Source organism: Cherax quadricarinatus, chromosome 83 (genome assembly GCF_038502225.1).
Source record: "Cherax quadricarinatus isolate ZL_2023a chromosome 83, ASM3850222v1, whole genome shotgun sequence".
Lineage (NCBI taxonomy): Eukaryota > Metazoa > Arthropoda > Malacostraca > Decapoda > Parastacidae > Cherax > Cherax quadricarinatus.
In genome coordinates, this window is record NC_091374.1 from 2,583,618 (window position 1) to 2,596,971 (window position 13,354).

General features: G+C 40.2%; 2 protein-coding genes across 12 annotated transcripts in view; both read left to right on the forward strand.

Annotated features, from left to right (window-relative positions):
• LOC128702130 (telomere-associated protein RIF1) overlaps positions 1 to 7,404 on the forward strand; it is a 36,221-nt gene extending 28,817 nt beyond the window's left edge. For all 4 annotated transcript variants that reach the window (XM_053796166.2, XM_053796168.2, XM_053796170.2 and 1 more), the window contains 3 exons: positions 294 to 452; positions 1,267 to 1,514; positions 6,585 to 7,404. In XM_053796166.2, the coding sequence (XP_053652141.1) occupies positions 294 to 452; positions 1,267 to 1,514; positions 6,585 to 6,784 (607 nt within the window). In that variant the 3' untranslated portion in view covers positions 6,785 to 7,404. The remainder of the gene's footprint in view (positions 1 to 293; positions 453 to 1,266; positions 1,515 to 6,584) is intronic.
• A 2,756-nt stretch (positions 7,405 to 10,160) lies between these two features.
• ZnT63C (zinc transporter 63C) overlaps positions 10,161 to 13,354 on the forward strand; it is a 207,291-nt gene continuing 204,097 nt past the window's right edge. For 4 of the 8 annotated variants that reach the window (XM_070102694.1, XM_070102696.1, XM_070102678.1 and 1 more), the window contains exon 1: positions 10,315 to 10,374. The gene's annotated coding sequence lies outside the window, so the exon portion shown is untranslated. Of the gene's footprint in view, positions 10,264 to 10,314; positions 10,375 to 13,354 lie in introns of those variants that run through there. The other 4 variants (XM_070102681.1, XM_070102684.1, XM_070102680.1 and 1 more) reach the window with 4 other exon arrangements.

Sequence of the window (13,354 nt, forward strand, 5' to 3'; positions counted from 1 at the left end):
GTGTACTTCTTTTACAGCTACATCTATAAATACATGTATATTGAACAACCATGGTGACATTACACATCACTGTCTAAGACCTTCTTTTACCAGGAAATAATCTCCCTCTCTCCTACACATCCTAACCTGAGTCTCACTATCCTCATAAAACCAAATTTTTGAAAGTAACTTAGAAAACTGTAAGTATATTTAGGAAATATAGTAAGCTTCATGTCTTTTTCAAGTGATAAAACTTGATAAATTGAATATTTTCTACAAATTTACATTTTTTGTTTTTCATTTATTTTCTCCAGGGTTGAGGGCCTAATGTCTATTCTTGGGGAACTTGGAGTGCATACTGTCGGTCAGTTAAGTCATCTAACTGAGGCTGACGTCAACAAGTTGCCAGTACGTGCCCCAAAAATTGCTGCAACTATAAAAATTCTCAAGAAATATGAAGAAACGGAATTAAAGTAAGATTTCTTAATTTTGAAAGTTGATGTTTGGCTTTTCTGTATAGTCTTATAAGTCAGAGACATGCATTAAAGATGTTATGATTAAGCACTAATAAGTTGTAGTATATCCCATTCAGTGGGGTGGCTTTTTTTTTTTTTCAATGATTCTGTTCTTCCCCTTAGTATTATGGGTTTCTCTCAGCCTCTGTCTTTTTCTTTCATTGACCACACTTGTGTAAACAAGTCTATTATTCATCTTCCACCAAGGCAGGGTGACCGAAAAAAGAAACACTTTCACCATCATTCACACATAATCAGTTTTTGCCGAGGTCTGCAGAATACGACAGTTTAAATGTCACTCTGGACAACAAATATCCCAAACCCTTCATTTAAAGTGCAGGCATTGTACTTCTCAAGTCTGGCTAACCAGTTTCCCTGAATCCCTTCACAAAATATTACCCTTAACTTACTGTTATTTTTTTTTTTTTTTTACCCAGGCAAGATGACCAGAAGGTAACATTCACTATCACTTAGATTTCTCTCTCTACCCCTTTTGTTACTACTGTTGCAGGAATAAAAAAAAATTTCTTGATTGATAGGCATCATTGTACACTGGAGGTTTATCTCTACATTTTGCATTGTGTAATATTTTCTCCATCCAAATTTTTACCATTGATTCAGTTTCATAATACTTTCCACTGAAATCCAGAGAGAAAACTGTGATCTGATTTCCTTCTGCTATGAGGTTGATTCTAATTTTTTAATGCTTGTTATTACATTAAAATAGTATTTTTTATAAATAAATGCTAATTAGTGAATTTCTCACTTAAAGAGAAGGCAAGACATCATCAGAATCTGTGTTGGATGATGTTGAAGCTCAGTTAAGTGAAATATTTGGAGAGGTTGACCGTGAAGACAAAGAAAATCAGCAGCCCAACAACCAAGTGCATTTGCTGGAAAGTGGAAAATCTGCGGATAACAACCTGGAGAATGAGGAAACCAGTGAAAATAGAGAGAGTAACAGAGTGGATATTCTCGGGATGGATGAAGATGTCACGCCCTTAGATACTTTGCTCGATGGTAAATATTTTGTTTATATTCAGTATTTTTTTAATGCAAGTTTTTAACATTCATGGTACTAATTACACAAGGTACCTAGGTACCAAGGTACCTAGGGATTGGCAGAGAGCATGCATAGTTCCTTTGTATAAAGGCAAAGGGGACAAAAGTGAGTGCAAAAATTATAAGGGGATAAGTTTGTTGAGTGTACCTGGTAAAGTGTATGGTAGAGTTATTATTGAAAGAATTAAGAGTAAGACAGAGAATAGGATAGCAGATGAACAAGGAGGCTTTAAGAAAGGTAGGGGGTGTGTGGACCAGGTGTTTACAGTGAAACACATAAGTGAACAGCATTTAATAAGGCTAAAGAGGTCTTTGTGGCATTTATGGATTTGGAAAAGGCGTATGACAGGGTGGATAGGGGGGCAATGTGGCAGATGTTGCAAGTGTGTGGTGTAGGAGGTAGGTTACTGAAAGCAGTGAAGAGTTTTTACGAGGATAGTGAGGCTCAAGTTAGAGTATGTAGGAAAGAGGGAAATTATTTCCCAGTAAAAGTAGGCCTTAGACAAGGATGTGTGATGTCACCGTGGTTGTTTAATATATTTATAGATGGGGTTGTAAGAGAAGTAAATGCGAGGGTCTTGGCAAGAGGCGTGGAGTTAAAAGATAAAGAATCACACATAAAGTGGGAGTTGTCACAGTTGCTCTTTGCTGATGACACTGTGCTCTTTGGAGATTCTGAAGAGAAGTTGCAGAGATTGGTGGATGAATTTGGTAGGGTATGCAAAAGAAGAAAATTAAAAGTGAATACAGGAAAGAGTAAGGTTATGAGGATAACAAAAAAATTAGGTGATGAAAGATTGGATATCAGATTGGAGGGAGAGGGTATGGAGGAGGTTAATGTATTCAGATATTTGGGAGTGGACGTGTCAGCGGATGGGTCTATGAAAGATGAGGTGAATCATAGAATTGATGAGGGGAAAAGGGTGAGTGGTGCACTTAGGAGTCTGTGGAGACAAAGAACTTTGTCCTTGGAGGCAAAGAGGGGAATGTATGAGAGTATAGTTTTACCAACGCTCTTATATGGGTGTGAAGCATGGATGATGAATGTTGCAGCGAGGAGAAGGCTGGAGGCAGAAGAAATGTCATGTGTGGTGTGAATATAATGCAGAGAATTCGTAGTTTGGAAGTTAGGAGGAGGTGCGGGATTACCAAAACTGTTGTCCAGAGGGCTGATGAAGGGTTGTTGAGGTGGTTCGGACATGTAGAGAGAATGGAGCGAAACAGAGTGACTTCAAGAGTGTATCAGTCTGTAGTGGAAGGAAGGCGGGGTAGGGGTCGGCCTAGGAAAGGTTAGAGGGAGGGGCTAAAGGAGGTTTTGTGTGCGATGGGCTTGGACTTCCAGCAGGCATGCGTGAGCGTGTTTGATAGGAGTGAATGGAGACAAATGGTTTTTAATACTTGACGTGCTGTTGGAGTGTGAGCAAAGTAACATTTATGAAGGGGTTCAGGGAAACCGGCAGGCCAGACTTGAGTCCTGGAGATGGGAAGTACAGTGCCTGCACTCTGAAGGAGGGGTGTTAATGTTGCAGTTTAAAAACTGTAGTGTAAAGCACCCTTCTGGTAAGACAGTGATGGAGTGAATGATGGCGAAAGTTTTTCTTTTTCGGGCCACCCTGCCTTGGTGGGAATCGGCCAGTGTGATAATAAAAAAAAAAAAAAAAAGTTACACAAGGTAGAATATTTAAAAATACATTACTTTGTTTCTTTTGACTTGTAGCTATAATGCTGCCTTACACTACCTGGCATACTCCAAAGGCTTAGCCAGTACAGTATACTCAAAAGGCTTATTCCCCTGCAATTCTTTCTCTTGGCTTTCTTTTTTTTATCTCATATAAAGGAACTACACGTTTTTCCTTGAATTCCTTCCTCCTTTTCATGTATATTTTTTTGTTTTTCAACAAGTCGGTCATCTCTCACTGAGGCAGGGTGACTCAAAAAGAAAATACTTTCATCATCATTCAATACTTTTACCTCATTCACACACAATCACTGTTTTTGCAGAGGTGCCCAGAATACAATAATTTAGAAGCATATACGTATAAAGATACACAACATATCCCTCCAAACTGCCAATATCCCAAACCCCTACAATTTTCTTATTCTTTTTGGTAATTATTACAGGAAAAGGGGTTACTAGCCTATTGTGCCCGGCATTTTAGTTGACTTTTACAACATACATGGCTTACGGAGGAAAGATTCTTATTCCACTTCCCCATGGATATAAAAGGAAAAGTAATAAGAACATTAAAAATGAATGTCATTTAACCCGTAAACGGTCTGAACGTATATATACGTTTTTACCGCTAGTGCCCCAAACGTATATATACGTTTTATATGTCCTACATTTAACATTGCCATGATAAGCCTGAGTCGCCTAGACATGTGAGAATGGGTGTGAGCACTCACTGTGCACCATATTAAAATAATTGGGGATGCCTGGGTACCATATGCTCTTTTTTCCTATTAAAAAACAACAATGTTTTTTTTTTCTCTCAAAAAAGTTGGGGCAGTATGGTAGTGAACGTATATATACGTTTGGACTGTCTACGGGTTAAGGTCCCCACCTGTAAATACAGGTTGGTTTTCTTGGGTTGCAAACAGTTTTACTTATACAGTGGACCCCCGGTTAACGATTTTAATCCGTGCAAGAGGGATAATTGTTATGCGAAATAATCGTTATGCGAATGAATTTTCCCCATAAGAAATAATGGAAATAAAATTAATCCGTGCAAGACGCCCAAAAGTATGAAAAAAACCACATGAAATGTTAATTTTAATACACACAAACTGAAAAAGGCATGCACAATTAAATGACACTTACTTTTATTGAAGATTCGGTGATGAAACACAGTTGAACCTTTGGCAAGAACAGCTTCCTTGATTGTCTTTCTGGTGCCCACAATAGTAGCGATGGTTGATTGGGGTTTCTTGTACAGCTTGACTAGGTCGGCTATACGCACTCCACTTTCATACTTATCAATTATCTCTTTCTTCATTTCTATAGTAATTCTTACTCTTTGAGGTGTAGGGTTGGCACTAGAAGCTTTCTTGGGGCCCATGGTCACTTATTTTCCAGAAACAGCACCGAAAATACTGTAATAATACGAAATATTCCGAGTGTATGCTTGGATGTTACCGCGGAGGCTGGCTGGTAAACAATGGGACGGCCGGCACATGTGAGGCTGGCTGAGGGCACATTGGACGCGTCTCGGACGAAAATCGGTAAGCGGGTTTTTAATCGGTATGCGCGGCAAAAATTTTGCGATAAAAGTAATCGGTATGCGGAAAAATCGCTATGTGATGCCATCGTTATGCGGGGGTCTACTGTATAAGGGATTTGAGTCAGGGGGTAGTATAGAGTAGAATAGGTCGTGTGTGTTTTGAGGTCTGCGTATATCCTCGTCGAGGTAAGAGGTCCAGTGGTCATGTCGTGTGTCTATCTGTTTGTCGCTGAGCGTTTTCCAGAACACATTCAGTGCAGAGATGTTTGCTTGGCTGTGGATGGCCTCGCTCGTGAGGAAGTCATTCCAGCTCACATCAAACACCCAGCGTAGAGCTTTGTTCTGGACATGCTGTAGTTTTAGTCTGTTTGTCTTAGCTGCTAGGGAGAGGGCTAAAGGGCAGTAAGAGATTAAGGGCCAAATGAGGGATTTATAGAGGTGAAGTTTGGTTCGTGTGGACACTTGCCTTAGCTTGAATAGCTTTGAAAAAGCCTTACTAGCAATGGCACGTTTTGTGGAAATGTGATTGTTTATGCGTAGGCAGTGGTCTAGGGTTACACCCAAGGCATTTGTTGTTTTGGAGATTGGGATGTATGCGCGGGTATCGGCTGTCCTGAGTTCGACGGGGAAGGAGTTCGTGTTTCCTGTAGTTGAAGTAGGTGATACATATATCAAGTCCAGTTAGCCTGACCCGAGTCCTGGAAATGGGAAGTACAGTGCCTGGACTTTAAAGGAGGGGTTTGGGATATTGGCAATTTGGGGGGACATCTAAGCTGTCGTATCTGAGTGCCTCTGCAAAGGCGGTGATTATGTATGAGTGATGATGAAAGTGTTTTTTTCTTTTTTGAGTCACCCTGGCTTGGTGGGAAACAGCTAACGTGTTAAAAAAATATACATTTATATATATATATACTGTTCGAAAAATAGTTTCCAAATTTTCCAAAATTATATCCCCTAGTAGAATTGCCGAAGAATGATGCGGATTCAGGAAGGAGAGCTTTTAAGGGAGCAATAAGACAGAAAAGAATATAGTGGTGAGAGTAAAAAAAAGTCTAGGCAGTGAATTTATCAAGATTGCAGGGAGAGAGTATGAAGGAATTTAATGTATTTGGGAATGGATGTATTGGCATTTAGTATGGGAAAGACAACTTGAATGCTAGAATAAAAAGGTAAGAAGGCTAGAATGCTGTAGTGTTAGAAGAAGGCAGTTTTTCATTGGATGCAAAAAGGGGAATATATAAAAATGATGGTGCTAAAAATTGTGTAGGTGTGAGACATGGTCTCTGAATGTTGCAGTATGAAACACTGATAATACAAAAGAGAGAATTCGGGCATTATTAAGCTGGTTTTGTCATTTAGAAATGATGGAACCAGATAGATTGACCAAGAGGATGTATTTGCAAAGTGAAGGAAGTTTGGAGAAATAGTGGCTTGAACAACTAACAGGCATATGGGAGTGTGTCAGATAATATTAGAGGCTAGTGGTTTTGGGTTAGGTAAGGTTCGTCAGGAAACAGGACAAGTGTTTCCTAATGTAGGTTTTAGTCATATGATGACCCGCTGCTGGCTGGAGCTTTTGGTCATCTGACCGAGGCCTTCCACTGGTTTACCAGTCCAGCCCTTTAAAAATTATGGTCAGTTATAACCCTTTAGTAATAATAGTGATTTTGGGGATTTGCAGTGCTGCTGGTGTGTGAGCATGGTAATGACTATATATAATGTCACTACACCTTGCACAGCACTGTTTTAATTTGCAAACTACATCGTTCTTATCTAATGTTATCTATTTTCTTTTTTTGTTTTTCAGATTTGAACCCAGGTATTATAAAATCAGTTTGCACGAGAGCAAACGAAAACCCGGCATTCCTCGAATCTTTGGTCGACCACTTGGATGCAGATGCTAAAGAATCGCTCTTCTCCATATTGATTGACAAACTGCAATATTCATTTCTTATTGACTGTTTTCATCATTATTTAAAATCCAGAAACACAGCTGAAGATACATAACTAAGTTAGGGTAACTTTATTGTATATAGTATAGCAAAAGTCTGTTGGCAGGGGTGCCTACAGGTTCCTATGTATAAATGTGAGAATTGTTCTAAGGAATGATTGAACAAAAGAACATTTATTTTGAGGATGCACTTAGATGTTCTGTGCAAATTCATGTACGCTGGCTAAGAGTACATACTACTAATATTCATAGTCTGTTACCGTATATTTGTATTATATAATGAGTACAAAGCTTTAATAATGTTCCACATAAATGTTTGGTCAAAAATTTTCAGCGTGTAGTTGACAATTTCATGATTTGTTTTTGTTTGCAGTATATTTTTTTTTTCTACAGAATGAGTAAGCCTTCATTTTTTCAGCAACTCAATAAAGCTTGGAGTTATGTACAGAGAAATCTTCCTAATATAGTCATACGATTTTGATTTTTTTTTTTTTTTTTTTTTTACCTATTTTTAGTTATGCTGTGTAATTAAAGCTTTTAAAGATATACATTTGTTTTGTAAAAATGTTTTTATTATACATACAGACATTGTTTTAAACCAGTATAACTAGAATTAATTCACTTACAGTATGTAAAAATATGGCATTCCCTAAATAAAGCTTTTATATTTAAGTGATTCTATCTTTATACTCTTTCAATCCAGGTGACCTGAGTTTATATCATAGAATATCTAGAGGTTTAGGGAAAGCTTTTGTACCCAGGATGTCATGTTTTGTACAAGTCAAAGAATATCTTAGAAATATGCCAGCAATATTTCTTATAGTAACTGGCAGTAAGTTAAAAAAAAAAAAAAAAAAAAAAAGTAGCTTGACTCGGATTTTAGAAGTGGTCTTTTGTGTTTTTTTTCACCCATAGTGTACAGATTAGTCATCTGGCTTTTGAGTGTTTATTATGTATAAATAATGAAGCGTATCTGTTTTAAAGAGTACATTTAGAGGACTGAGGTGATCCCTAGTAGTTTAAATGTACTTAGTGACAAATGTTGCTTACATACTTCTATCTTTGATATCTTTTTTGCATTGAAGGAAGATACGTGGACAGAACACTGTTTTTAATGAGAACACTAGTGTAAGGGTTTTCAAAAGTTAAATACCATCATTGGGGCTGATTATTTGATTGAAAGATTTGACATGTGCTTCCCTACCCTCAGGTGCTGTATGACCCCTATGGGTTTAGCTCTTGAATGGAATAATCTCATTGACATTCCTGGGAGAATAGGTTCAGGATTCTGAACAGTTGACATGCAAACAATTTTCAGGAATAAATTAATGTAAGTTGTGGACATACTGTTTAGGAATAAAAGATTTAAGGTAAGAGTGGGTGGAAGTGATTGCTTCAAGATATTTATCCCTGAGTACTTTTCTTTATTCCTTGATTCTGTGACAGGTGACAGTAAAGGAGTTTCCAAGGAACAACCCCATTTCAAGGGAAAACTTAACATCTTGAGTAAATGAGTCTGGTGATGGACAGCTGAAACAAACTTATTGTGCCAACTCTGGCTTATGTTTTTTAGTTCAAAAATATTTCCCTTTGCTCCCTATACCTTGCAACATTGACCTGCATGGGTTTGGTGCAATTAGTGAATGCATCATAATATGGGAATAATGACTTGCAGGGCTGCAGCAATAGTATGCTTAAAGCCCACTTCTAGGCAGTGCATAAAGAGATTCAAAATCTCCACACAGCAGCATTATAGAGGCATGTAGAATTTATATCAAATCGCAAACAAAATGATGCCCCATTGGAAAGGATTGCCTTTCCTTTTCATGTGACTGATAATTAGAAAGCCCAGGACCAGAGCAAAACTTCTGACACGGGCATTATCCAATATTACACCACTGTGTAACTTCGTATAATGATAAAATGAATGTCCTGCATAAAGACTGATCTCTTGATCAAGGATCATGTGTAACTTCCCCATAGCCACCTGTTTACAGGTACTCCTGATCCTCGTTCTATGACATTCCTTTAAGCCTAAGGAAGGTGCCTTGATGTTAATGAAGGGTTCTTCAACCCAAGGAATTAGACCTATCCTCTGTGGATCATGCCTGCTTGCCTATTTCCTAGGTGATATAACGCTGTATGACCCTAGTGGGTTTAGTGCTTCCTTTATATTATAATCCTCAGTGATATAAAAGTAGATTTAACATTCCCTCCTCCACACCCACCATGAATAGTGTAATTTGACTTATGGTGTGCAGCTCACTGTGGACCCTGTTTTAACTGCTCTCGTGCCTGGACTTTTTCACCTACCATGAATTTTATAATTATCAGGATGCCTGTGAGAACAACTAATGCAACTTATTTTAACTGTGTGCGGAAGTGCTTGTTGTATTTGTGTTGGTTTCGTTGGTTCATTAATCGAGTTTAAAGCCTGTCAACTACATGAGGGTCATTCAGGTCTGCATGTTACCTTTACACCACCAGACAAGAATACCTTCAATCACTAAAATACAGATTAAAGTAAACTCTCACTGTATATACTCGGAGAAATACACATCTTGGTCAATACTGTATATCCTTTTTCCTGTCATACACCATCATACAGGATGATTTTTCTGTCATACCCCTCAAGGAAGGTTCCTTGATGTTGGTGAGGGGGTCTTGATTTAGGGAATTGGATCTGTGCTCCAGTTCCCCAAATTAAGCCTGAATGCCTTCCACATCCCCCCCCAGGCGCTGTATAATCCTCCGGGTTTAGCGCTTCCCCCTTGATTGTAATAATAATTTTCTGTCATACACCATCATAGAGGATGATTTTCCTGTCATACACCATCATACAGGATGATTTTTCTGTCATACACCATCATACAGGATGATTTTTCTGTCATACACCATCATAGAGGATGATTTTCCTGTCATACACCATCATACAGGATGATTTTTGTCATACACCATCATACAGGATGATTTTTCTGTCATAAACCATCATACAGGATGATTTTCCTGTCATACACCATCATACAGGATAGTTTTCCAGTCATACATCATCATCAAACATCATTATCAGTCATTATAATCATGAATCATTATCATACTATCAATCATCAAAAAATATCATAATCATCAATAATCATTAATATTTATCATCAATAATTATTATGAGTCATAATCACTGATATTAATAAGTATATCACTCAGAATTATCATCAATCATTATTAGCATCAATGATCATAATTATCACTGATATTAGTATATCATCAGCATAATTATCATCAATCGTCACCATCAATGATAAATCATCAATAATCATCAACGGTATTATCATCATCAGCATCAATAATCATCATTATCATCACTAGTATTAATAAGCATAACACCATGTACCAGTTTTAGTTGCATCAACACATAAGCGATCAACATCCCAAGTTATTTTCCTCTACCTGAGGCTACAGCAGCATTATCACCCCATTATTTCAACCTCATTATCATCACCAATAAATAACTTACAATATAAAAAACACCTTAAAGATGGTAATAAATATTTAATAAATATTTAATAAGTTAGTCAAGTAGTGAACTTATTGTTTGTGTTGGTGAGTTTGTTTTGTTAGTGTAATCTTGAGTTGTTGGCTCTCACTCGGGGTAAATATTTCACTATATAATCTTCCCTGAGCGTCTATTTTCCGTGTACTATGATAGTTTAGTTGCAGGAATAGTATGGTGGTCAGGTGGGAGTAGTATTGGCGGTATTGAGGCGTAAATTGGTGTTGAAATTGTTGGAAACGTGACTGAGTGTGGAGGCTGCCATGTTACGTGTTGATGATCCTCGCGGGGGTTCTTGATCCAGGGAGTTGAACCTCTTCTACCCTTTCTTGGATTGAGCCTCTTCTCCAGTTTGATTGAACCTCTCCTCTTTCTTGGACTGAACCTGTTCTCCCCTTCCTAGGATTGAACCTGTTCTCCCCTTCCTTGGATTGAACCTGTTCTCCCCTTCCTTGGATTGAACCTGTTCTCCCCTTCCTAGGATTGAACCTGTTTGCCCCTTCCTAGGATTGAACCTGTTCTCCCCTTCCTTGGATTGAACCTGTTCTCCCCTTCCTTGGATTGAACCTGTTCTCCCCTTCCTTGGATTGAACCTGTTCTCCCCTTCCTTGGATTGAACCTGTTCTCCCCTTTCTTGGATTGAACCTGTTCTCCCCTTCCTTGGATTGAACCTGTTCTCCCCTTCCTTGGATTGAACCTGTTCTCCCCTTCCTTGGATTGAACCTGTTCTCCCCTTCCTAGGATTGAACCTGTTCTCCCCTTCCTTGGATTGAACCTGTTCTCCCCTTCCTAGGATTGAACCTGTTTGCCCCTTCCTAGGATTGAACCTGTTCTCCCCTTCCTTGGATTGAACCTGTTCTCCCCTTCCTTGGATTGAACCTGTTCTCCCCTTCCTTGGATTGAACCTGTTCTCCCCTTCCTTGGATTGAACCTGTTCTCCCCTTTCTTGGATTGAACCTGTTCTCCCCTTCCTTGGATTGAACCTGTTCTCCCCTTCCTTGGATTGAACCTGTTCTCCCCTTCCTTGGATTGAACCTGTTCTCCCCTTCCTAGGATTGAACCTGTTTGCCCCTTCCTAGGATTGAACCTGTTCTCCCCTTCCTTGGATTGAACCTGTTCTCCCCTTCCTTGGATTGAACCTGTTCTCCCCTTCCTTTGATTGAACCTGTTCTCCCCTTCCTTGGATTGAACCTGTTCTCCCCTTCCTTGGATTGAACCTGTTCTCCCCTTCCTTGGATTGAACCTGTTCTCCCCTTCCTAGGATTGAACCTGTTTGCCCCTTCCTAGGATTGAACCTGTTCTCCCCTTCCTTGGATTGAACCTGTTCTCCCCTTCCTTGGATTGAACCTGTTCTCCCCTTCCTTGGATTGAAACTGTTCTCCCCTCTCTTGGATTGAACCTGTTCTCCCCTTCCTTGGATTGAACCTGTTCTCCCCTTCCTTGGATTGAACCTGTTCTCCCCTTCCTTGGATTGAACCTGTTCTCCCCTTCCTAGGATTGAACCTGTTTGCCCCTTCCTAGGATTGAACCTGTTCTCCCCTTCCTTGGATTGAACCTGTTCTCCCCTTCCTTGGATTGAACCTGTTCTCCCCTTCCTTGGATTGAACCTGTTCTCCCCTTCCTTGGATTGAAACTGTTCTGGATTGAACCTGTTCTCCCTTCCTTGGATTGAACCTGTTCTCCCCTTCCTTGGATTGAACCTGTTCTCCCCTTCCTTGGATTGAACCTGTTCTCCCCTTTCCCTGTTCTCCCCTTCCTTGGATTGAACCTGTTCTCCCCTTCCTTGGATTGGATTGAACCTGTTCTCCCCTTCCTTGGATTGAACCTGTTCTCCCCTTCCTTGGATTGAACCTGTTCTCCCCTTCCTTGGATTGAACCTGTTCTCCCTTTCCTTGGATTGAACCTGTTCTCCCCTTCCTTGGATTGAACCTGTTCTCCCCTTCCTTGGATTGAACCTGTTCTTCCCTTCCTTGGATTGAACCTGTTCTCCCCTTCCTAGGATTGAACCTGTTTGCCCCTTCCTAGGATTGAACCTGTTCTCCCCTTCCTTGGATTGAACCTGTTCTCCCCTTCCTTGGATTGAACCTGTTCTCCCCTTCCTTGGATTGAACCTGTTCTCCCCTTCCTAGGATTGAACCTGTTCTCCCCTTCCTTGGATTGAACCTGTTCTCCCCTTCCTTGGATTGAACCTGTTCTCCCCTTCCTAGGATTGAACCTGTTTGCCCCTTCCTAGGATTGAACCTGTTCTCCCCTTCCTTGGATTGAACCTGTTCTCCCCTTCCTTGGATTGAACCTGTTCTCCCCTTCCTTGGATTGAACCTGTTCTCCCCTTCCTTGGATTGAAACTGTTCTCCCCTTCCTTGGATTGAACCTGTTCTCCCCTTCCTTGGATTGAACCTGTTCTCCCCTTCCTTGGATTGAACCTGTTCTCCCCTTCCTTGGATTGAACCTGTTCTCCCCTTTCTTGGATTGAACCTGTTCTCCCCTTCCTTGGATTGAACCTGTTCTCCCCTTCCTTGGATTGAACCTGTTCTCCCCTTCCTTGGATTGAACCTGTTCTCCCCTTCCTAGGATTGAACCTGTTTGCCCCTTCCTAGGATTGAACCTGTTCTCCCCTTCCTTGGATTGAACCTGTTCTCCCCTTCCTTGGATTGAACCTGTTCTCCCTTTCCTTGGATTGAACCTGTTCTCCCCTTCCTTGGATTGAACCTGTTCTCCCCTTCCTTGGATTGAACCTGTTCTTCCCTTCCTTGGATTGAACCTGTTCTCCCCTTCCTAGGATTGAACCTGTTTGCCCCTTCCTAGGATTGAACCTGTTCTCCCCTTCCTTGGATTGAACCTGTTCTCCCCTTCCTTGGATTGAACCTGTTCTCCCCTTCCTTGGATTGAACCTGTTCTCCCCTTCCTTGGATTGAACCTGTTCTCCCCTTCCTTGGATTGAACCTGTTCTCCCCTTCCTTGGATTGAACCTGTTCTCCCCTTCCTTGGATTGAACCTGTTCTCCCCTTCCTAGGATTGAACCTGTTTGCCCCTTCCTAGGATTGAACCAGTTCTCCCCTTCCTTGGATTGAACTTGTTC